The sequence below is a fragment of the Struthio camelus genome, chromosome 4 (genome assembly GCF_040807025.1).
Source record: "Struthio camelus isolate bStrCam1 chromosome 4, bStrCam1.hap1, whole genome shotgun sequence".
Lineage (NCBI taxonomy): Eukaryota > Metazoa > Chordata > Aves > Struthioniformes > Struthionidae > Struthio > Struthio camelus.
This window is the reverse complement of record NC_090945.1, coordinates 10,863,349-10,888,863: the sequence shown is the minus strand read 5'-3', so window position 1 is coordinate 10,888,863 and position 25,515 is coordinate 10,863,349. Positions and strand designations below refer to the sequence as shown.

The 25,515-nt window shown below is 39.7% G+C and overlaps 1 protein-coding gene across 7 annotated transcripts in view; it reads right to left on the bottom strand.

Annotated features, from left to right (window-relative positions):
• Positions 1 to 25,515, bottom strand: part of MAPK10 (mitogen-activated protein kinase 10) — a 187,861-nt gene that overhangs the window by 45,606 nt on the left and 116,740 nt on the right. For 4 of the 7 annotated variants that reach the window (XM_068941435.1, XM_068941432.1, XM_068941438.1 and 1 more), the window contains exons 5-9: positions 14,402 to 14,531; positions 11,971 to 12,029; positions 10,259 to 10,397; positions 8,829 to 8,994; positions 5,481 to 5,552 (exon numbers count right to left, since the gene is read on the bottom strand). In XM_068941435.1, the coding sequence (XP_068797536.1) occupies positions 5,481 to 5,552; positions 8,829 to 8,994; positions 10,259 to 10,397; positions 11,971 to 12,029; positions 14,402 to 14,531 (566 nt within the window). The remainder of the gene's footprint in view (positions 1 to 5,480; positions 5,553 to 8,828; positions 8,995 to 10,258; positions 10,398 to 11,970; positions 12,030 to 14,401; positions 14,532 to 25,515) is intronic. The other 3 variants (XM_068941439.1, XM_068941436.1, XM_068941433.1) reach the window with 1 other exon arrangement.

Sequence of the window (25,515 nt, the reverse complement as noted above, 5' to 3'; positions counted from 1 at the left end):
GAAGCAGGCTGGTCTGACCCTGCATGCGGAAGGGGACCAGTGGGGATGGTGTAAGGCTACTCTTGTGTTAGATTCCAAATGAAACCTGAAAGGGAGCGGCCAAAATTTTACAAGTGTGATGCTTCAAACAAACACATAAACACAAACTTCTTTTTTTGAAACTTCCTGCGAATTACAAACTGATAAGCATCAAGCTAACCAGGGCAACAGGTTGAAGGAATAAATTTTATTCAAGAGCCATCACTCTCTAGGATTCACAATATCAGGTGCTAGGCACAGACAGAGGCATATGCCTAGACAGAATTACCTGCAGTAGACAGGCAAGTGCCAGAGCCTGCCTCACCTGGAAAAATGCATAAAGAGGTATGAATCACATCCAAGACATTTTAGACCATCTGAGTTTCCTAACTGCCTGAACAGGCTACTAACTCCCCTCGGCTAAAATTCATACGAGGCAGCAGTAGGTGTAGCACATATCTACACTTTGAAATACTTTATCACTTCTAAAAACTGCATGTTCAGTCCCATTCTGAAAATCTTTAAGGTGAAGGTTGGAAAAAACGTAATGGATCATCTTCACTGTAGCAACTGAGATCCACTCAGAAGACCACTCAGGTCATAGACAGGAAGGGGATCTTACACTAAGTGCAAGTTGCACTACAAATATATGCTCCTGAACTACAAAAGAACAGCAACAGCCAAACCATCCTCATAGCTGCACTGAAGTCTCTTCAAGACAGACCATGTCTCATATGAGCAACCTTCCTCCCATAAAATTAAAAAAATTCAAACTCCTGTTAGAGTCTCAGGAAAACCCTGACTCCAAAACTACTCTATCTAGGGAGAAATCACCTATCTGAGCACAAATCGAAACTTGGCCATCAACCCATCTCAGCTAAGAGACATTTTAAACAGCAGGCTAATATATACCAGCTGATCCAACCGAGAGACCCAGGCTAGCCATTTTTAAGTCTCTTAAATATCTCAGATGCTTTTTTTTCCCCCCCTTAAGACAAAACAAACCTTAAGAAAAATACTACTGGGAACATCAAAAATAACAGACCGCACTAAAAAAAAAAAAGTGCGGGTATTTTATTATACTAAAGTTCATAAAAGACAGAAATTAATTCAGAACACTACACTTTTACCCACCGATACATGAAGGTCATATTTGAAATGTAAAGAAAAATTCTGCTGATGAGTCATGGAAAAGCAGTATCTTTTCCTAGGAGAATTTCTTTATTCAAAATTTTCCTCTAAGGCAAGTAGAATTTGTTTTATATAAATTCCTGAGAAAATAAAACAGGAGAACATCCCTACTTAATCCCAAGGCTCTCCAAGAGAGCTAGCGGGGAAAATAGAATTTCTGAAAATCTGGCCACATTACTTATGTTTTAAATGAGATATAAACTGTTGAGAAAACGTTAGCTTCATCTGTGAGCGCTGTCCGCTCCTGAAAACAGATTCTGGATGTTCATAGCTGCACAGAACAAGTTTGTTTGTTTCGCTCTTATTACCTTTGTATTTTCTCTGCTGACTATGCCTTGAAGCCTAAGCTATTCGCAAGGGGAATTCTATTTTCATGTTATTTTTCATACTCACTAGTATAATCCAGACTTGGGCAAACTTAAGACCCTGGGATGTCATCACAATATATTTCCATGACTAATTAAATATTTCTGCTTTGGTCTTCTTCAGGAAACGTATACACAAAGTAGCTAGAGCAGCATCATTTTCCCACCTCCCCGCTACTGAACAGAAATGCTTCTATCCTGGGGAGATAAATCAATTCAAGTCATGAGTGTCTGTGAAACATCACTCTGGCTTCAGCACCTCTTAACAAATCCATCTCACTTGAAAATAATTTCATTCATACCATTTTTAATGTCTGCAAAAAAATGCACAAAAATACATTTCCAATCCCTAAACTGAAATCTTATGAGGCATTATTAGGTAAGAGTTGAACACATCTTTGGCCAGAGCTCTAGACTTTTCGGAACTTCTCTTATTACAGCAGCATCCAAGAGTTTGGGCAGAAGTTTTTAGCTGTTCAAACTCCTACTGATTTAACTGAGAGAAGAGCCGAGTAAGTGTCGAGTGAACATTGAGGGAGAAACTCAGAAGTTGAGTAGAAAAGTTTCCCAGAACTAGCCGGGAATATTTTGCTCTATACATCTGTCTGGGAATCTATCAGAAGTTGTATTTCTTCTCTGGAGGGCCTGACCAGGTCAGACAAAGAGAAGCCTCCCTGATGATGTTTTGAAATGTCCACTTTGGGCGAGGAGCAAGAAACAAACATTTTCTCTACATAATTTCTACCCAACACTCTCCAAGTTTTTCTGAAAAATAATAGCTGGTTCATCGCATACCAACAATACTTCAACAGACCAGTCCTCTAGTCCTTCTACATCTGAAGTATCCTGCAAGGTCAATTAGCTAACAATTTCAACAAAAACAACAGCGCTACCATTTACAGGTACTGCTTGGCTTTTTGCTAATGAAACTAACAGCTAAGGGAACATGTGGACAGAGAACATTTTAATAAAGTTTAGAAACATATTTTATTCTTGGAAAATATATCATTTTACTTTATATTAATTGGGACACTTTTCATATACTCACAGTGTCTGAGAACAGAGTTGGGACCTGTAGTCTGCTCAGAATTCAGCACCTTGTTATGGTCATTTACAGAGAGCTTGTTATTTGAAACTATGAGATAACCTGAATTTCATCTTCCACAACTTCAGCTTCCATGAAGTCTTTAAAAATCAAATTTTTATTTGAAATCAGCAGGAACTCAGTGCAACGGTTTAGTTAAGGTTAGCTTTTTAAAATTTGCTTTTCCTTAAAACTTGGCAGCAGCTCTCAAATGTTTTAAATGTACTGTGCCAGTCTTGTACATGTATGTTCTTACTCCAAGCTAGAAACGAGTAAGCCCCACATGCTGGTAGCAAGTACATACAGTAGGCATTCCTCTGACCTCTCACGACGACCGAAAATCTTAGCTTCTATGCAGGCTTGCCTGTTTCAGCTAGAAAACCAACATCTGGAAGACCTTAAGTAGCACAAGAAAAGCTTTATCATAACATTGTTCCGTGAAGTTTACCTGCAGCTGCGCAAATGCTTTGCCAACCCTTAGTGTATCTAGGAGGCAAACTGGATCTGTTCATCAATTCAACAACCACAGGGGGAGGGAAAATAATCTGGATCCACACACAAACCAGGCTTTCTGACACTGTTATTTTTCACAGGGTCAAACTGGTTAACAATTGAATATCAACTCAGAAATGAATGTACAGACTTCATTTTTTTCTTTTTTCCAACTCGCCTGGAAAAAAACACCACTAAAACGTGGTAGCCGTTGTGCCCCGGCCCGCATACACCGTATTTCACAATATGAGATTTCCACTGATTTAAAAGGTAGGACTATCCCAAAATTTGCACAATGCCTTCTGAGTTGAAAATAACCCAATCTGCCTCAGCTCAAAATTTCAGTTCCTATTTTTAAAGGTATTTTTGAAATATTCTGTTATTATCCCTGATAAAAAAATGAGACACTGTCATAAGAGATTTTGGCCAGAGACAGGAAGAAAGAAACTCTCCTGTTTGAATACGTGTTTGACAGGCTGTGTTGTTAAATTACATAGCACTTATTTTTGCTAGAAATGGGTAGAAGAACGTGACTTTTAAAATTTTGTTTGCTGTTCAAAAAGGAGAGCTACTACTAACTGTGCAACTGCATGTTTACACTAGGATTTCTTCTCTCTCTTCCAGTATTCCAGATGCTTAGTGAACTAAATACTGAATGAGACTTTTCTCCAAATAGATTAAATGGAAAAATCCTCAGTACTTACAAGTGAATCCGAGGTATATTACAGATGGTTTAGTTTTCCCATCACATACATTTCAAAAAAAAAAAAAAAAGAGGAAACGAGTATAGGATTTGGAGGAAAAGAGTAAGGAGAGTGTTTCTGAGGTTTTGATACCAATGAAACACAGCAGATCTACCACACGCAATTGTAGCTCTCAAATACAACTGACAAGAGTTCTGCAAGCTTCTCTGCACATTCAAATTACACCAGAAGGTAGGTGCGCAGCCTGCTTCACATGTTGCAAGAAATGCTCAGTGCGTTTGGAGCTGGACCTCAAAGCTATATCCGCTCATGATAAAAACCACCGTCCTTATTTCATTGTCAGAGATTTGCACCTGGTAACTTTCCAGTCTACAGCGGTGTATAAAAGACCGGAAGCCAGCCAAACATTGCTGTTTTCTCCTCAGCAAACAGGAAGTACGTGCATTTTCCCCTTCAACCCATCAGAAAAAAGCACCTTCACTGAGCTACTGGGCAGAGCTCTGTTTTCAAGGGAAGCGGATGAGCCTTGTGAAAATAGGACAGGCCTAACTCTGACAAACACTACGGGAACTGCTCAAGAGCCAGCAAAAAATAATTAGTTCTATGACTACATGGCTATAAAAGTTGATTTTTATCCATACCAACTGCCAGTGTCAGCTGATGCCAGATTTTAATGGTGTCTTTCTGCCAACCTGCTGAAATGAATTTGCCTTTTTGTTTCTGAGAGCAGAGAACATGTTATGGTAGTGCATTTTGATTCTGATGGGCAAAACATACACCACCTACGCTTTCCAGCTATCGCAGGCAGATTGGCAGGTTTAGCCTACGATAAACTGAAGCCTAAGCAGACACCTCCTCTTTTGTTTTCATTTTCTAATATTGATTTCACCACTTCAGAAGTGGTAAAATAACATCACCCAAGACGAGAGGAATACGATGGAAGGGAGATAGAGTTTCATTAATGATACAGACCTCAGGCAAGGGAAGGAAAGTCCACTTTTAAATCAACAGAACCTGACTTCAGGCCAATGTGGAAACCACACCAGATATACGGTTGTCTTTTAAACTGGGCGAGTCAAATTCTTCATTTTGTTTTAAAGAAAAAAACGTTGCATGGACTCAACTCTGAGCCCATACAGCATTGAGATGAATCCAAACCCATGATGCATTAGCAAGCAAAAGATTATGATGTCACCACAAATGTTATTAAGTCACTATTTCCAAAGCACGAAAGCAGAAAAACAGATTTACAGGAGCCGAACAGGCCAAATAAGGATTTTTTTTTTCCATTTTCATATATTTTTTAAAGAATGACCAAAAAGTAAAGCTTTCAAATTTGCAACTACAGTGCTTGTCTTCTAGACTGCATGTTAGTATGAAATACAGACTACATAAAATGGGACGATGACAGATTAAAATAACTGATTTGACCAAAATAATTCTGTGTATCTGTTTTTCATTTCTGTTCTTATCAGGAGAGGGTTATTTCCACTTACTCATACCTCTGGGATTCAACTTTTTGCTTCTATCTTTACAGACCTGGTATATTCATTACATGTTAAAGGGGATGGGGTGGAGGAGAGGTAAAAATAATAGGCGAAGCTGCAGCAAATGGCACAAGGATACAGTCCCTTCCTGGAAAGAGGATTTTGTGGCGAACCATTTCTCCCATAATGCATCCCACAGACCATATATCCACTAGAACAGCAGAGACAGGGAAGTGAAGAAGGAGGAAAAAAAGCAGAGTTAACTAAGACATTTCACTCCTAAAGGAGGGGAAAAAGAGCAGGTTGATCAGAACAGTACAGTTTTTTTGTTGTTTTTTCCCCACATCTCAGCAAACGCTAAAATAAATAAGTAAAAGCTGTGCCAGTCAGCTCAACAGTAGTGAGCAACAGAAGAAAAAGTTTAAAATATCAACATTGTTGGAAAAAGGCCTGGAGCTAGCAAGTAAAACATCAACTGCACAGACTTGTGGTTTGCATGGAGTGTATGGTTTAAAAAAAAAAAAAAAAAAAAAAAGAACAAAAAAACCCACACAAACCTTTCTTTAGAAGAAAAAACTAAAAGTAAAAATCCTCAGTCGGCGATCATCTGGAATAAATCGCACTTGCAGGCCAGGCAGTTTATGGGCTTTATCCTGCAGGATCGAGCCTCCCTCTGCAGCCATACACAGGAAGTTCCAAATGGAACCGTTCACACCAGTAAAGGCTGCACATGGATGAACACCCTGCTGCATGCTTATTTAAAACTCCTGCCTCGTGGTCCATACCTACATGGCCTAAGGCTGTCCCGTAGCTATTACTGACTGGAAAGAAACAGGGAGTACGTCCCATGTGGACTCTGCTCTTTACTGCGCAGGTACTGAAAATAACCCTAACATAAATAAATTCTTCAAAGAACAGGTACCAACAAGACTAAGAACATTTCTTATCTTCCTGATTCCGTCTTCAACTTTTAGATGCAATATGCATCATTACATATCTGTTTGGCTTGCATTTTTTTTTCCCCCTTCAAGTCTTACAATAAAAAAAGGCTAGATACACAACAACATAGTGTGCGTGCACAGAAAGAAAAGACCGGGATTCAATGTGAAGGGGAAAAACTGCTTTAAGAAATTATCCTATTTTCCAGTTCTGAATCCTCATTTTGCGGTCATATTTGATCTATACAACCAGTTTCTCTCCTCTTTTTCTTCTCCCTTTTTTCCTTCAAAAACAAACCAAAACAGATCAAAGAAACAAACAACTTATTTTTTGGTAAAACAAAATAAAAGGTGAAATGTTCCATTTGGGAAAAGGAGGGTACAGGTATCAGGGGCATAGGACAGCAAGGGCATGCCTGAGGTGGTGGTAGAGTTTTCTTCATAGTGACGGTTTTGGGACCTTCCAAAGGAAGTGCAGCAAAGTGGTGATAATTATGCATCTATAGCCAACCAAGTACAGAAAGAAAATGAAAGCAGTGAACAGTCCTTATACAGGCAGTGTACACGATGAGGGAGGAAAAAAAGTAGGGGAGCTCCAGTAATGTGGCAACATCTGCCAGAGCAGAGGAACAGAAAAGACCCTTTCTGTTGACTTCAGCGGGAACTGGATCAGAGCTTCAGAGCAGACCAGATCCTCAGATATGCTGACCTTCATTTTCAGATGTTTCCTTCCATTTCTTTTTATTTTCCCTTTGTACAACTGAGACAAGATCACTTATCCTGAGCCAGAATCATTGCCCACCAGAAGCCAAAGAAAGTCATTATGCTAACTTCAACAGGCTAACTTGATCAGGACCTTTGAATGTGGCGTACGTTCCTAGTGCATCTCCAGATGTGCACTTCAGTTCATCACAAAAGGGTCTCAAACTGTTTCTTGCTGTCATTTTAGCAGTGCGAAAACTTGGTGCTTGGTGTCATTTTAGCAGTGTGAAAACTGAGTGCTTTCTCTCTCCTTTCAGGCACACTAATAGTAGCAAAGGGAACCACTTACTAAGTGTTCGGAGAGAACAAAATAAATAAAAGCAAAATATTTCCTTTCACAATAGAAGGAATCCTGGATATTTGGACTAAGGAACTATGACAAGCATGCTGAGTCTACTTCAGAATTCTAACGGCACACATCAAAATTATCAAGTATAAAATACTCGAAGGAAGACTGTTCCTTTTCTTGTCATCATTGTGAATGGTTAGACTCTGCATATTAATTCTCTAGTGTTAGACTTTCATATTAAAATTTGTTTTGTAAATTTATAAATATCACAAATAATTCATGCAAAGACTTCCTGATTTTGGAAGAGGTTCTGTGAGCATGCCTCTACTATTGCTTAAGTAAAGCAATCAGCCCCAGAACCCAGTTTCATTGCCCCTCAAAGAATGCAGCTGGCTGTAAGTCAAAGTTTTCTTGCATGCGAGTTAGCCTTTTCAACTTGAAGTAAGTACGAAACTTTTAAAATAAATTTCCAATTCTGAGGCTCTGCTGTTTTACTCTAATAGTTGTTATCAAAAAGTCTCCTTACGTAACAGAAAAATGGTAGCTTTTAGCAGCAGAATCACAGCTGTAGTGGATTTTTCTCCGTTGCATGTTGTGTTCCCTTCTTTCTTGCTTAGTCTACCTGGCACTTGGATGTAATTCTCAGTTTAATTACAAAATGAGAGCCACTCAAAAAATAAAGCTTTCCCCCTCATCCCCTGCAAAACACAAATTCTTCCTTACCTGCTTCTCTATAGGAAGAGTGCACTCCCTAACTGCTTTTCACAGTCTTTCAAGGGACCAAGAGGTATCCCAGATACCTCACAGAGTGCTAACAACAAAATCACATCTCCATATCTAGGGAGATCACATACAAATTAGATGCATGTCTTTTAGTTCCATCTTTTTGCTCTTTTCTCCAAGTCCACTTTTGGTGAAAACCAGACTCAGGCTGCAAAATTTAGATCTAAATCTTAACCACATGAAACCTGTGAGCAAAACCTGGGACCTTAGTTAAACCTATCATAAAGACAGGAAACATTCCTGAAATTCAGATCTAGCTCCAGATTTGGAAATTTCTGGAAAGTCTAGGATTCTCCATTTTAGCTTGCACCTCTTCTTTCTCCCTCAAACAGTTCAGAGACACAGACCCAAATCTAGGACATCTCATCCACTCAGCCATCCCAATGGTTCCCAAACTGTTTCATAGCCACAGAACCCAAACACATTCTGGTCAGAAAAGCCTAATTATACTTAATTAGGTCACAACAGTGACCAACGATAGGCCTCCCATTAAGCTGTAATCCCACACTGTTAAATTCACCAACATTGCATCCCAAATACAGGCTGTAACTGCAGTATGCAACAGTGAGAAACTGCTCTGAATCACCTGCCTTTTAAATTCAGGATGTCATTTCCTGTTACATTTTCTTTTTCTCCTTCTGGTGCCCCTTACAGTTGTAGAGGCAGACCTTGTACTTTAGGTCGCACTGTGCTTGCTATGAAATTGCAGCCCTACCGTTCTCCTTGTAGCCCATTCCCAAGATGACCTCTGGTGCTCTGTAGTAACGTGTCACCACATATGGAGTCATCATGAAGCTAGTGCCTGCAGTCCTGGCCAGTCCAAAGTCCAAAATCTTCAATGTGCAGTCAGATTTTACCACAATATTACTCGGTTTTAAATCCTGCAAAAGACAGTGAAAAGAGGTTTGACTGTCTTTCATAAAGCCAGGCAGTCTTAGTGATCTGGATCAGTATTTTAGGTCACTCTTCAAATATCCTTTTACTCCTCTGACACTGATAGCTACTGTCAGAAGTCACTTTTAAGCATACGGCACTCAATTTTGCTACTGTTTCTCTAGCAACCCTTTCTGGAAGACATTCTATACTGGTATATTTTGGGGCTTTACCTGGATGGTGGCAGACTACTGATATTAAATTAACTGCATCTAGTAACTCAGGGAACTAGGTTGAGTATTATTCCGGGTATTACTTTGTTTACCCTGCAATACTAATTAGAGGCACTCCAACTGCACATGTGGAGATATTTTAATGTTTCATTTAAACTAATAATTCAACTCATCCTTTCCTTGAACACTATCTTGAAGACAAATCTATCACCCCTCTCTATACATAGGTCATCCTGAGATAGGAGATCTTTGTACATCGTAAAGCAACATCCAGCTCGTAACCCATGTCATCAACCCTTCTTCTCTTCTTTTTGAAAGGGAAGGGTAACATTTTCGGTTTTGCTTTTTTTTCCAGCAGGAAAATCCAAATCAGTAAAAGGGCATCTCAATAAAGAAGTTGGCTCATGGATGTTTTTAATCTGTTGAGGATTCCCTCCTGCTCACACTCATAGAATTCATTCACTCTGCTATCAACAATCACACATACCACTACCTCTGGCACTCACAGCTGGGCATCACATCCTTAGCAGACACAACACTCACAGGTGGAAAAGCAGGAAGTATTTAGCATAGGCTTAGCAGTCTTTTAGTTGATTGTAGCAAACGTAAAAGATGGCAAAATCCAATTGCATATGCCCTCACTGCTCTCTGTGGACATTTATCAAGCAATACTTGAACCGTGCAACAACATAAACTCATGAATATATGCATGGCTGATGTAGCCAGCTGCAGTTTCGGGAGGAAAAACACCTATCGACCCCCGTTTCAGACATCATGATCACTCTGGTGATTTCCAGTGCTAATTTGTTTCTTAAAAGGGCGTCACCTTTTTGTCTGATTATTAAGCTGCCAAACAATCTCATTCCTAACACAACCATGAAGCTGCTCTGCTAAGGAGGTGGGCTATGACTAGTACATTCGCGGCCTTTCTACTGGGAGACAGGGTTTGGATCCACAGTACACATGAAACTCAACTGGTTTCTAAAGTCTTCATGATGATGTGATCTGGTGCCGTAAGTTTCCAAGCACAGCCCCTTACCCTGTGAATAATTCCTGCAGAGTGAAGATGCTTGATGCCACAGAGCATTTGGTACAGTAGGTAAGACATTCGTTCATGGTCTAGCTCCATCTGAATGACTTGGCACAGATTGGCATCCATTAACTCCATTACTAGGTAACTGAATGAAAAAGTAAAGTCATGGGGTTACTGCCTGTACTGCACAGAGACCACAGCATTGTCTTCTAGAAGTACCAGAGGCAAAATTTTCTTGCTTCAAAACTTGATTTCTGGTTAGTGAAGGTAACAGCTGGAGACTGGCTTTGGGTAGAACCCACTCACAACTGCATCATCATGGGGTTTGTCTCGCGTTGTACCTTCTAACTGAACAGTCCCTCTTCTATTAATGTCCCAGCAAAATGAGTGTATTGTTGCACCTTACTCAGTACATTCCCCACTACAGAGACCATACTCTACATGGGCAAACAGTCAGCATGACAGTGAAACCTGCTTACAAAACCCCGAAAAGCCACAAGCATCACATTACAAGATTGCTCACAGCCTCTGATCATCATGAGGAATGCCTACCACAGTACGTTTAGGAGTCACACAGGAGCAGAGACAGCCGAGAGGCCAAAAAATCATCCCCACAGGAAATGTCTCCAAAATCCTCGTAAGACTGCTTGACTTCCACACATTTCTCATTACAACTAATTGGTCTTGTGCTTTTGATAAATAAGCTTGACTGATAACCTTAGCAGGACTTCAACCCAATCCCCGTTAGAGGAAAATCAACATGGTTAACGCGTCAGCTTGTTTCTTGTTAAACATCTAACAGGCATCTAATAAGCACCGCTGAATCTTAACTGTAACACTTCATTCAAGCTCTCTCAAACTTGGGGGGAAAACTAGCTTTCTATTTCTGTGTGAGCTGCACGACTTACCTTCTAACACTACAGTAACCTTCTCTACTCTGCACAAGTCTGCAATGACAATACTATGCAGAAGATCCACGTACCAAAACGGCACTCGCATAACTCCAATCATTGCTATCTGTCTTTTATCAGCACTCATATTAGAGTACAGAAGCAAATGGTAAAGGCTAAAAGATAAAAGGAGCACAGCTACATGAAACACTGACCCTGCAAAATTTCACTCGGGGCACATTCATATTACATGTGTAGTGCTTGTGCAATAAATAGGACAGCATTCAGTGGAGATGTTAGTCATCCTCTACACCCAGCCCTAGTACCCCAGGCGGATCATTTTACGCAGCCAAAGGTTATTAGAAAGTAAATACGAAAGGGAGGAAAAGTGTCACATCAGTTCCTTTTACAGGAAATTATTTCAAAGTGAATTCCTGCATTTCAAAACCTCACACACCTCAGGGAGTTGCATAACAATCATTTCCCAAGCAAACTAATAACACAAAAGAACAGAATACGGGCCCCTTTGACTGCTCATACTCCTTCCTCTGCATTTGAAGGCAAATACAAATACTCTAACCCTCTCAAGAAGAGCCACCAGCAGGTTTTGCACAGTCTTACAGTACACAGGTAACCCAGTACCTAACACCTGATAAATGTCAGAAGTGCTTTAAAAATGGGAATGCAGAATATCTAGCTATCAACAGCATAACCTACACAGGGTCATTTTCAGAGGGGCTCATATCTTTTGTATTTCACTGTATTACTCTGTTCATGGTACTACTCATGTCTCTAAAGTTTTAGTTAAATACTGCCTGTGTTACTTACACATCCTGGAACTCCTCCAGAGATTTCTGTGGTGTGAAGACATTTAATAAACTGATAATCTGAAAAGCAGAGTAAGACAAAAGGAGGTAGAAAAATGATAAAGATAAGCAGTTGAACCCATTGCGAAGTGCTTGTTAAACTCTTTTTCACTGCTCAATGTATAGTAACAAAACTTGTTTCATGTATCGGTACAAAGCTGGCAACGTTCAAAATAGAGTATGTCACATCCTTAACATTTCTTCAAGGTGCGCTAGAAATAATTTCTGAGAGACAGATTAGTGGTGATCAGTGACAAGCCAAAACACTAACGGTGGGTCCGTCCTCTGAATTTTGTAGTTACACGTTCAAAAACCAACCTCAGCTCAGACTAACACAACAGTCCTTGTGCTATGGCTCAGAATTTCTTCTACATAAAGGATGCACATATGTGGAGAAAAATAATCAAAGACCATTCTACTAAAAATAAGACTTCCCATTCTCCTTGACAGTCCCTCAATTTGTTTGAGGATACGTATGCACAACCTCCCTCAAATCCCACTGTGAGAGAGGTACTGCTTTGTAGTAGAAGAACTTTCCAAGGGTAGACACTTTCTGGGCAAAGACACCCCGCACACTGTAAACACTTTTTTTGTTGCTGTTGTTTGTGTTTTAAATGGGCCGGGCTACTGAAAGACGCTGATAAGAATCTGGGAAACAGCACAGAGAAAAAAGGCACTTCAGGGATCTGAATTCCCTGCGCTTTCCTTTTGTGAGGACGACAAAACTGGAAGATATCAGCATACCAACCACGAAGGCAACAGGTGAACCGCTACCTCCCTGCCTCCACCACGTTTCCAGGTTTTTAACAGGAACGGTTCAATATTCTTTCTGTCTACTCCACGTACTGTAGCTGAATTCTTGCCTCTGCACATGTCTCCCATGTTCTCCTTCCCTGGCACTTTTCAGAACAGACGAATTCAAACTCTCACCCAACAGATGCCACACTGTTATCAGCTCTTATGTAGCATTTTTTTATATTGTATTTTTAAAATGAATACTGCCTCTGCAGTCTTATGGCCTTACCAGGGCACTCAGAGCGCAAAGTGAGGATGCATCTTTCTCTTGTCTGCATGGATGACCACTTACTCATCCTTGCATTTTCAAAGCCCCGTGCACTGGTGCGACTCAGGGTAGTTTCCATTCAAAGCAATAGGAAAGAGGCAGGTAATGCCCTGACCAACACAGTGAAAATGTAAGGATGAGTCAATACCCAGAAGAGCAAGGCAGGGGACACTATAGGTGACAAGACCAGCTTTTGGTCATTTTAGTGCCTTTCCTTTTTCTTTTGATGTGAACTTGTGAACTGAGAAACAGCGTCAGACTTCACCTTACACCACGCTTTTGAAGCTCGTTTAAGCTTCGCATGCAGACTAATAGTCATTTCAGGATCTGAGGCAAGATTAAACATGTAACAAACGGTGAAAAATTCACTCCTTATGAAAAAGGAGGGGCACGCAAGTATGGCACCAGGGGAGCAGTTGAAACAGAGAAATTGGAGGAAAATAAAATCCTCATCAAGTCCCTTGACTGATGCAATGGAGCAGCCCTACATATATCCCACTACAACAGGTGAGCGCATGTACTGGCAGGCAGAGAGTTATAACTAATAACAACTAATATAATAATACTAATATAATAACCAATATAACTAATAATAGATGGGTACTATTAACATATAGCCTGGCTATTTGCTACAGTGTAGGAGCATTTTCATTTGCCACAGAGACTAAATGTTTATGCAGTAGGCAGTGGGTGTAGGAAGCAGGAACGACTAAAAACCTGCTATGGCTGTTCACTTCAACAAGCCTCTGGGATTAAAAGGAACAGAAAAATGTGTTGTAGCTTCAGAGTTTCTGGCTACAGAGCATTAGTCGACATACAGATACATGAGAATGGAAAAAGTGCTTTTGGTTCCTAATTTCCTTCAGTAGTTTTAAGACAACCTTCACAGTGATGGTTCATCAAATACATCTGTATCATACTAGGTTTCAGATGAAATTCACAACAAGGAATGACGCTTGTGCATGGGTATTCTGAGTCAAGAGACACTGCTTTGAGTCACAAATCCCAGTGATAGGAGGATGGAGCAAAAATACCAGCAATTACTTATGTACTTCTGGAAAAGGAGTAAAAAAGAACCTATTCTGCTCTCTCCCCTTCCCTCCTCCCAATCCTGCATAGCTATATCCACATTTGGCATAGCCTTTACAGAGGTACATTAAAGAGCCTCATTCTCCTATGCATGCACATATTATCAGAAAGAATGTAGCCTCTGAGAAGATTTTACTTTTGATTTTTTTTTTTTTTTTTTTTAAAAAAGAGGCATCCAACATAGAAGTTTTCCTCCTAACAAAATACATACCACTACTATGGTTCCCGACAGAAAACTTACGTTTTTATGATTCACACATTTCATGAGGACCAGCTCTCTGTAAGCTCGCTTGGCATGAGTTTGGTTCTGAAACGGTCTGCTGAGCTTCTTAATGGCCACATTTCTGTCAAGGATGGCATCATAGGCAGCACTGCAGTAATTACAAACACAAGGGTTATACGTTTTAGATAAGGGTTATACACTTTAGATGATATTCTTCCATTTGAAAGGCAAAATCCCGAGCCTGAACTTTACTATTCACATTTCTTTTTCCCTGAAAAAAAATACTGGGACAAGAAGGAGAGAGCGTGTAGTAGAAGAAAAGACGACACCAACAGGAAACACATACCAGCTGAAGAGAGCGTGCACCGCTACTTCTGACGTCCGGTTTCACGGGTGGTTACAAAAAAAACCAAAGTTAAACAGCTTCAAATAAAAATACAATAAAAATTGGATGCTATGACAGAATAGAAAGACAGCTGCTTCATAAAGCAACTCCTTCTCCGAGTACTGCATGCAGTGGAGAGGCTTTTTGATTTTTCTGTCCAGATTAAGGACACCTTTGCTAAGTGTCTCAATAAACAATTCCCCTACTTGTACCTAGAACACTTTTTGTCTTTTCCTTGTGATAATTCTAACGGAATGAAGTTATTCAACATGCTCCTAGACTGCATCATCAGATACCAACCACACTGCTCCTGAAAACAGAACCATTTCTTTATTATTCTCTTTCTGCAATGAAAAACTGATTAAATATGCTTTAGATAAAAATGTTGAATACAAAGAAAAAAGGAAATGAAACGACAAAGATACCAAAACAGAAACACAGGCTCTTCTTTGCCAAGTGGGCTCTTAAAAGTCTCCTTTAACTTTTAAATATGTTGCACAGTCCTCAGCCGTTTTGATAATTGCTACCTTCTGTGGACTTGGAACCACTTTTATTCTGGTAGTTCAAATCTGATGAGGCTAATTCTGACTTCTACATTATATAAAGGACAGTACTTCTCAAAAACGTTCCACAAATAACAATCTTAGTGACTGTCTTCCTGATTCTCCCTAGTACCAAGAAAGGCCTGATGCACAGATTTTGTTACTCCAGGATGAACAACAGTGTATATCCCAAGAGATGAATCAACTGAACCCAGCGGGCACCTGTCAACACCTCGTCATCAGAACCATGGACTGCTAACTTGAGCACTCATCTCCTGAAATGCAACTGCTGTGACAGAGCACAGAACGGACACACGAGGAGAACAGAGATGCATGTGATTTCCTTTAATGTTAGGAATCTAATGCTATTCACACTGCCCCATCAATATTCTCTTTTTAAACTCAACAGTCCCACCGTCTCTTTTACTAAGCTCTTCAGAAAGTAAGAAAATGGCAAAAATAACTTTTTCTTTTTCTTTTCAGTTTTTTTTTTTTTTTTTTTAAAGAGGAACTGTATTGAAAGTTTGGTTCATGGCTTTTCAGAGAAAATTGCTATTTCATGCTATTTCAGAGAAAGTTACTATATATTGCAAAACATGCAATGATTTAGAGTTGCAAAGCTCCTAAGATAAGCTAAATGTTAAGTGACGCAAACATCACTGATTTCCTTTTCTCTTAAACTCACAAAGAGAGGCAGAAGTTTCAAAATGGTCCTGGTAGCCAGCCCCTAAACCATCTCTGCTTTGCTTCCCACCTGCTCTTCTAACAATGATGATTTCTTTCCAATGCCAGTGTACATCTTCAAATTTCTGTACTTTTTTCTATTAATCCCTGCTTATTGTAGACATTCACTGACATTCACTTACAGAGTCTTACTGACCAAGTACACAGCAGAAAGCAAGCATGAGAAGCTTAGCCGCAGAGCCAACAAAAAATCTACAAGGACTCCAAATAAGAAATTGAAGTGTTAGCAACGTACGTATTGAAATATTTTTATTCCCCGTGTAGTTTCTGACTATACTGTAATTCCTTTACCAGTTAACACACCAAATACAGCCCACAAATAAGAATAACTGAGTACTAGAGATGATATTTAATGTTGTGAATAATGCTTTATTCCACTTCTGAAATTTGGCAGTGGGTAAGGGGGGAAGGGGATGGAGGGAGTTCCCCTGAGAAAAAGCTCAGAGAAAAAAAATCATTCTGATGACCGCCATATCAGATATTCTGATATCACATATCAGGAAGTTCCCTTTTAGTACTTTCATATGATACTATTTCAGGTCAAAATGCTAATTTATAATAAAAATGTTAAAATGAATACTGAACAAAGAAGTCCTCAGATTATCAACACTGTCAATATTGATCGCGTCTTCAACGCTGACAACAATGTTGTCGACATTATCAGTGACTCACCTCCCTGACCTGAATGTTTTTCCCATGTATTTTCGAGAATTTCTCAGCTGATCTGTAGACAGAATTTATTTATTTTCATATTTTTCAAATTATTGTGGGAAAAGCAAATTGTTTTCAGCATCCACTACTTCGGTCATCTGCTAATTTAAACTCACTGGGGAAGCCGAATTGTAAACCCGTAATCTTGCCTTACTTCTCACGACGTCCAAAGTGAACTGCCAAAGTCCTGCCTCTGGGGAGGAACAATCCATGTACCAACTCAAGTCCCTCAGTAGTGATTAGGTGCCACACACCTTCAGGAGTGAACTGTACTTGCTACCTATGTAGATTGGGATCCTGCAGCTTCCCTTTCAGTAATAAGCACGTGGGACCCCACGTGCCCACTGTGCTAGCTCTGAGTCTGCATGCTGCAATCCATGCACCAGTAAAGGCTGGGGGCTGACTGGCTGGGAAGCAGCTTGGCAGAAAAGGACCTGGGGGTCCTGGTGGACAGCAAGCTGGGCATGAGCCAGCAGCGTGCCCTTGTGGCAAAGGCGGCTAGTGGTATGCCCGGCTGGATTAGGAAGGGCATTGCCAGCAGGTGGAGGGAGGTGATCCTGCCCCTCTGCTCAGCCCTGCTGAGGCCACACCTGGAGTGCTGGGCCCAGTTCTGGGCTCCCCGGTACAAGAGAGACGTGGAGCTCCTGGAGCAAGTCCGGCGAAGGGGCACGAAGATGATGAAGGGTCTGGAGCACCTCCGATCTGAGGAGAAGCTGCGAGAGCTGGGCCTGTTCAGCCTGGAGGAGAGAAGGCTCAGGCTGGAGCTTATCAGCATGTGGAGCTTATCATGGAATGGGGGGGGGGGGTGGAGGGCTGGAGGGGGAGTAAAGACGACGGAGGCAAACAACTTCTCAGCGGGGTCCGCTGCCAGGACAAGAGCAGAACAAAAACTGAAATACGAGAAATTCTATTTAAAGGTAAGAAAGAGATTTTCTGCTGTTAAGGTTGTTCAAACGCTGGAACAGGTTGCCCAGAGAGGCTGTGGTCTCTCCATCCTTGGAGACGGGCAAAACCGGATTTGATGCAGTCCTGGGCCACCTGCTCTAGCTGAGCCTGCTTTGAGCACGGGAGTTGGACTAGATGGTCTCCAGAGGTCCCTTCCAAACTTAGTGACTGTGTGATAACTGTAACTACACTTTCTTCTCTGCCTATAAATAAGATGTAGAACTTACATGATCCAACTAAAATAATGCTAGGCACATACATATACATAGATACTGCACTCACTAGTTACTGCACTCACTAGTTAAAGCATATATGAAACGACTTTATCTTACACTGGTCAGAGAATTTCACCCAACTAAACCTATACTGAACACAACATTTACGTTGGCAAGAACAGGACTTGTGAATCCTAGCCTATTTACTGCCTAGCAGAAAGAAAATCTCCTGTAGCAACTCACAGAATTGTATGTTTCATTCTCTTTTAGGTCAGTCAGGACAAAGCATCCTAAAGGCAGAGACTAAAATACACCTCATTCCATATAGTTAGTACAAAAAAAAAAAAAAAGCAAAGCCAGAGGGATTAAAAACAGCATCTTTCGATAGCTAAATGTTTTGTGTCTATTGTTCGTGCACACACATTGCAAGTTTACTTCACTATATAAATTTCTGCGATAACCATCTATTATACTTGATCATCCACAACTTCCTTTTAAAAAGCAAAGCCTACGTCAGACTCATCTGAGCTATATAAAAGTACTTTGAATCATTTAAGTCATCTTTCGTATTCTCGTATTTTCATCTCATTAATTACATCATAAAATCGTTGACTAGGAGTTAGAAAACAGTAATACTGAAAATTTGGCTAGGTAACCATTTTCTTCAGGTTCCGTTTTCTGCTTCTCTGCTTTTCTGATTATTCTCTGTCAAAGCAAGAGCTACAAAAGCATCAGTCTAAAAATCACAAAAACAAAGCCTTGACTTTGATGGTCCATTCCTACTCCTTCATATACCATAACGGCTCTGCAGGAAAAAAACTCAGCTAAAATGGTCCTTTGTACAGGGATATTTACTTTGAGATACAAGGATCTTCACTGTAGTCCTATCATCGCCCTCTATCAAATGGAAGGTGTCCAACTACTTGAAGAAGTCAATACGTGAATTCATTGCACTGAGTGAATTAATAGTTCTGATGCTCTCTCTATTCACCAGAGAGAAACTTTTGTTTACAGAGAGCCAACTATGCATTTTACTACAATAAAATCACAAATAGCACATCTAAGTCCTCCCTCTGGTGCTTGCTACACAAAATCCTTACCCTGGAACATCAAAGTTAGTATTGACGATATATCAGCCTTCTTAAGACAAACTTCAATCACTGGCAGAAGAGAGCATGTATGAAGAGATGACTCAAGGGAGCAGGAGTAAGAGAGAGAGAGAGAGAGAGTAATGAGTGTCTGAGAACCGCTATGAAAAGCCTGAGTGTGAAAGTCAATTTCAAGATCTCCAACAAGAAATGGGACTTGCATCTAAAAGCCTGTGCTCCTTCCTCCGGGAACCGTATTATAAAAATACTTGCTGAATTATGAATTTATTTTCAAAACTATATAATTGCTGTATTTTTATAACAAAAACTGCAATTCACCCTCACAGGTTCGTAATAAAATTATGCTTTTACTGCAGTAGGAGCTGGAAAAAAAAAAATCCTCCTAGTTTACTATCAAATCTCTGGCAGCTGTACTGACAGAAAATGCAGCAAATAAGCTATTCCCCCATAAATTCTGTTTACGACTACTTTGTTAAGGTGAATGTGTTAGAGTTAAAATTGTCTTTTTTTAACTCTAAATAACTTGAAATAAATCAACTTAGCACACAGGCAACTTGTTTTAGCCAGATGTGAATATAAATGTGTGACTACCAAGACGTTTACATAACTAGAGCTATTTAACAAGACTCTTTGCAAACTTCAGCCGAAAAGGAAACTTAGTCAAACTCAATTTAGTCAAACAGATTTACATGAACCCAGATCATCATTTACCACTGATGTTGTGTGCAAGTTCAGATTGAGATGATTAGCAATGTTCTGTTATCATACACTTGAAAGATCAGACTCTAATTGTTTCTATGTGTTTTCAAAGGCAAAGAGAAGCATTCTAGTTCAACGTCCGCGATGCTATTTGAATAGACCGTTACCAAATAAATACTTGAAATTATTCTTCTCCTACCTGAGTAACTTTTAATCAACAATAAAACTTAACATTTATCATTTCCAGTACAAGTCTATCCTAGAACAGACTGCAGAAACTACAGGAAACGGTTATTAAAATTGACTCTTAAGGATGGGTTCACAGGGTAAGAAAGCGGCAACTTTTGATAGTTGTTAGAGTCAAGATTCTTTGGATTGGGCATACCTACTCATACTTTTCATACTCATAATCATACTTTTCAAGATGATTACGTTTTCTTAAGCCACTACTTCATTAAAGTAGCATTGTTAGAAATCAGCTCATGGAATGGAAACCAGAAGGAGGAACGGAAGCAAGCTCCTAGTTACCAGCCCAGGAGAAGAGGCTATGAAATTGAGATTCTTGGCAATCTCAGCAAATAGCTTTCTAGGTTAAGAAAGTCCCTCTCACGTATCTCCTCACCCTTCTATACTGAAGGGTGGAAAAATCCAGGGGACGCTTAATGTTCCTCTTAATATCACTAAAGATATATACCAGGACAAATATAGCTTTATATCTTTCCGAAAAGCAATTCTTAATGCAACACCTTTATAAAATGACAAAACTTTTGTCATCTTTGCCTTTTTCCTCAAAAACTCCAGCTGAAACTCAATTAGGAATCACTGCTATTTATAGCTGCATTACTTGATCCTTCTAAGCAAGGGAGTTTTGCCACTGATACTAGCATTTCACCCGATTTCCTTCATCCTAGCACATTGAGAGGAAAAAAAAAAAAAGCTGAAAGCAATCTTCCCAAATAAAGCGCTGAACTGCATGCTTTAAATAACATAGCTATATAGTGCCGAGATCTCCGTCAGTGAAGAGAATTGTTAACCTTGAAAAATGAATGTTTAACAAGAATGCTAACGCTACCAGATACTTAACAGTGACCACTGATATACCAGGCAGAACATATTCTATATATACACATACCTATGTAAATACATATACTCACAACCCCCCCATGCAAAAATATCATCAGATGGATGCATACATAAAACCCTTTTACAGTAATTTCTCTGACTTGAAATCCCCTGTCTCTTGTTTTCAGAGAACCAGCACCACTGCATTTACTGAAGAAGTCATATTTGGGTATGCGATGAGGCCAATTTTGTTTTCCTACATCACACAGCATTGTCGCAAAAGTGGTTTATGAACCTTTAACCATAACAATTTTCAAGTACTCTTATCTTTGCTCTACTTCAGGTAGATTCAGACAGATACTTCAGGTCCCACTTTAGGCAAGAATTCTTCCTCAGAAAAGAAACTGGAACATTTTTTTCACTTTAAGTCAATTTTTAAGTTTATCATGGAGGTTTTTGGTTTTTTGGTTAAACTGACCTCACTTGTCAGTTCTACTTTTAGAATGTAATCAAGCCTTTTCATTTCTAGCTTCTATTTTTCTGATTGACGTGTAACTTTTGAGTTCCCAAAGGTAGGCACTGATGCATACGCAGTCAGTGCCTGTTTCTCTCTCTGATAATTAATTTCAAATAGGAAAAAATCATTGCTTTTATATTGAAAACTTCTCTCTAGAAAGTTTCTTTTAAAACAGTAAATGTTTTCCATTTAAACAGTTAACAAGACGACAAAAAGAATTCCATATATGAACAAGTATGAACAGTCCCCCCCTAAATACCACCACTCAGACTCATCAACTAGAGTATTTCCATATACCGCGTTTCATACCAACGTGATCCTAACAAAAAGTTTCAGGTCTGTAGTCACAAAAGGATTTCTTGCATAGCTATATAAACCAGCGGTCAAAACCTCCTCGCTCTTTCTCCATCAGCCCTTCTGGAACAGGAAGTAGCACTGCTTATCACATGGTATCTCACCATTTCAAACAGAAGAGGTCAAGCTGTGATCATCTTTTGCTATATTTATATGATACAGCCACAATCATTGCCCCATTTACTATTTTCAAAAAGCTACTCCACATTCATGGTCTATTTCTTCTCAAAATACAGAGGAATTCAGCAGCCTCTCAGACATGGTTCAAACCTGACTCTTAAGGGGACCAATGCAGTTTCATAACACGACCACCACGCTTCTCCTGTTACAGCGTCAGCTTCCAGCTACTGGAGTCTGCACCGGCTCAAAAGTTCTTGCTATCGACTTTTAATAGTTGTATTAGGAAACACAATCAAGATGCCTCCCCAACAGCAACAGGAGTCACTTTCTTTTTCACTGTCGTGATGGCTGTTTCACGGAATACATAAATCAACCTCCAAGCACTTAAGGGAACTTGCATTTTAAATTAGGGCAGGTCACTCTCCTGCCTCATGGGGATTGCTGCAGTAGAGGAGAGGTAACTCCAACTGCCAAATATTCCATGTGTGAACTCTTATCCCATGTCAGGAATGAAGCAATGTGAGAGCAGACAGAACTGCTTGAATCATTTGAGATTACTGGCCTAGTGTTCGAATGGGAGCTGAGGCACTGCTGTCCAGATCTTATTGTGAACCCAACAGCACTGACACTTCAAAGACGTACAATGAAGACTGGATGATTTTAAGAGTAAAGTTCAAAATACGTGTGGCTCTGTTTTACATTTCATTATTTAATTAGGAAAGGCATGTTTTTAAAAGAAACCTGTTAGAGAACTAATAATTCTCACACACTTTGACGTGTGCATATGCTTTTATATAGACAATAAACCTATGGCAGACAAAATCAAGTTAATTACGAAAAAGACACGTCTTCCTGTTCCACTTGCACAATACTCTGCATTTTATGTACTACACTGGAAAACGTTTGCTCTCAAACTTGGCTTTTAAGACTTCAGGTTTTGATACTGAAATAAAGTTCTCTGAAAATGGGAAACTTCATCCTCCAATTCATATTACAGAGGTTACATTTAGATATTAAGTATTTTTAGAACAGAAAAGAGCATCCTTAGAACAACTTATCTTAAAAATATCTGCACCTCATGTCTCATTTTATTATTGTATCACAGAAATTATTATTGTATCACTTTTAAAAATTAAGTTTCCTCACTTCACTTAACAACAGACCCACTCTATTTCCTGCCTTCCAAAATCAGCCCTCCAAAGGCCCCAGTTCAACTGGAGTATGTTTTAACTGAGCTACTTTTTCCAGAATCATACATACACCACACACGAAAGAAGAAAAAGTGATTTAAAGATTTAAGTTTCTGTCTGAAAAAGTAGGGAAATGACCAAAAAACCCCACCCTGCTCATATGACTAATCATAATTCCACTTATTGAAATGGGAGTATGTAACTCAAACAGATAAACATGGCCATAGCTGAAGAAATTAGCTTCTGTCTAGATAACCATGAACTCACAAAACTGTTTTGTTCAGAGATCCAAATGCACTCAGGCTTATTCTTAAAAAAGCAAACACAAAGAAATCCGAGCCAACAAAGCATCCAGTCCCTTTATAGTCACCCACAAAGGGCTATATTATCATCATTTTCATATCTGTGGCATCTGTAGTGCAATTCTGAATCCATATTACTCATTCTGTTCATGGCGCTTTGTTCCGCTTGCTCAACCCCACTGCTTGAAATGCCAAAGTCATGCAGCCCTTCCCGCTACAAGTAAACTGGGAAGCACAACGAATTTTGTATTTCTTATCGCAACCGTATTTGAAAACTTCACCGTGAAATGTATTTTACAGTTCAGTCATGCTGAGACACCTCCTAGCCTTCAAACTTCCAGATGGCTGGGCTGAAGGAAAATGGCTGAGCAACCATACATAAGCAACCATACAAGACAAGATAAGAGAAGATGGACAGAAGAAAAAGGCTAGAATACTTATTTTTAGAAAACACATTTATAACAACAGTTTACTTAACATCTGTCACAGGCAGATTCAGATGCGTTATATTATAATTTCCCCAATTATACCACAGAGAAATGCTATAAAGTAATAACATAATTCACTGTGCTGCTTAAGAAAGCCTATTACAGAAAAAGAGGGCCTGGAAAAAAAATACACTCTACTACTCGCTGATGAATTCTTCTGTTGTGCTGATCCCACAATGCTGCTGACTCACAGGACTCTTGTTTTACTATTTTTTAAAACAATTACACACTTTAAAATATGGACTTTATAACGTTACCGTATCGTTCTTCACCTAATACCCCAGTAGCTCTTTAAGGTGACTAATCTTTGTAAGCCAGGCGTCATCAGAACCCATGTGCATATTTATACAGAAGTTCCACACCTTGCACAGACCTAAATCGCCGGATTGAGCTGATCTAACTCAGATGCACAACCTCATGCCCTTTTGGCTAACGTTATACTAACATATCCCTGCGGTTCTCTCATCTAGAGCTTGAACCTCGATTTAGTTTTTTTTTTTTTTTGCGCCATATCAGCAGGTGATGGCCTATAAAGAACTTCTCTGGAATTCACAGATCAGTTTTGTATGTTGATAAAACAGCTACACTCTTTTTCTCTAGCCATACTCACTCACATAAACTGTGTAGGGTAAGGCAGGAAAGGCAATGTGGAAACAGGTACACTATCCACACGCTGCCTGAGAAGTCTCCAGAATAAGCACCATTTCAGTTTGCCTGGTGAGAAAAATATTAACGAGTATGGTGAGTTTTAAGTATGTTCATATACTTCTCATCTATATATACACCGTGCTAAAGGGTCTGTAGTTACCCACTGAAAGTGACTCAGTTCTAGAATCATTTTCTGAACAGAACTGTTAAAACTGTTCTTTTTGTTTCTGCGTTTATCTTGTCACTAATTCAGTAGATAGCCTGCTAGCTGACAAAAACTTTTTAAACTGCCAACTTAGCAATCTGCATTTGCTCGATTTTTTTTTTTTTTTTGGGCGGGGGGGAGGCTAACGGGAACAGGGAAAATTCTGCTTTAGAAGAGCTCTAGGCCAAACTGCTTTCCCTTACCTTTGTGTGACATGCTCCTCATGTCAACCTCACAGTTTCCAAACTCTGCTACACTAGTCACTCTTTGCAAGCTCAAGGTTTTCCCCAACCCAGAGCAAGATAAGGATTTTTAAAACGTATCCACAACTTGAGTTGCCTATCAATAATCAATGGCAGAAAATACAAGGTCGGAGGAGGCTATTGTGTGATTTGTAATTAAACATTTTGAGTAGACATCCGCCTGACGTTTGGAGAACGAGACACTGAATCTGCCCGACAGATCCCACGTTAGGTGTTCAGAACTCTCAACAGGGTATGTAAACTTTGGACAGCTTTCAGGTTCTCTCAGGTTTCAAAGCATCCAAGCCAGAAAAAGTCCAGTTTCTTTATTCCACAGCAATTTACAAGAATACAGAAATATGGACACTGAGGCAGTCTGGGCACTTGGCAGCAGTTGAGTATCTAGTACTTTCCAACTGGCATTCACACGGCAATTCTGCTATTTTTGGATCTACAACCTGAAAGAGATAATAGCTACTATCTTCCATATTCTCCTCACAGCTGTAATTTAAAAGACTTGCTGGCTTGTGTGACAAACAGAACACAAGCTGCCAGTTTGGAGAAAGACAGAAACATTACTTTGTAACCTTTCTTGCTGCATTTCTCACTGATTCAAAAAAACACAACCAAGCACAAAAAAAGGTATGGTCAGCA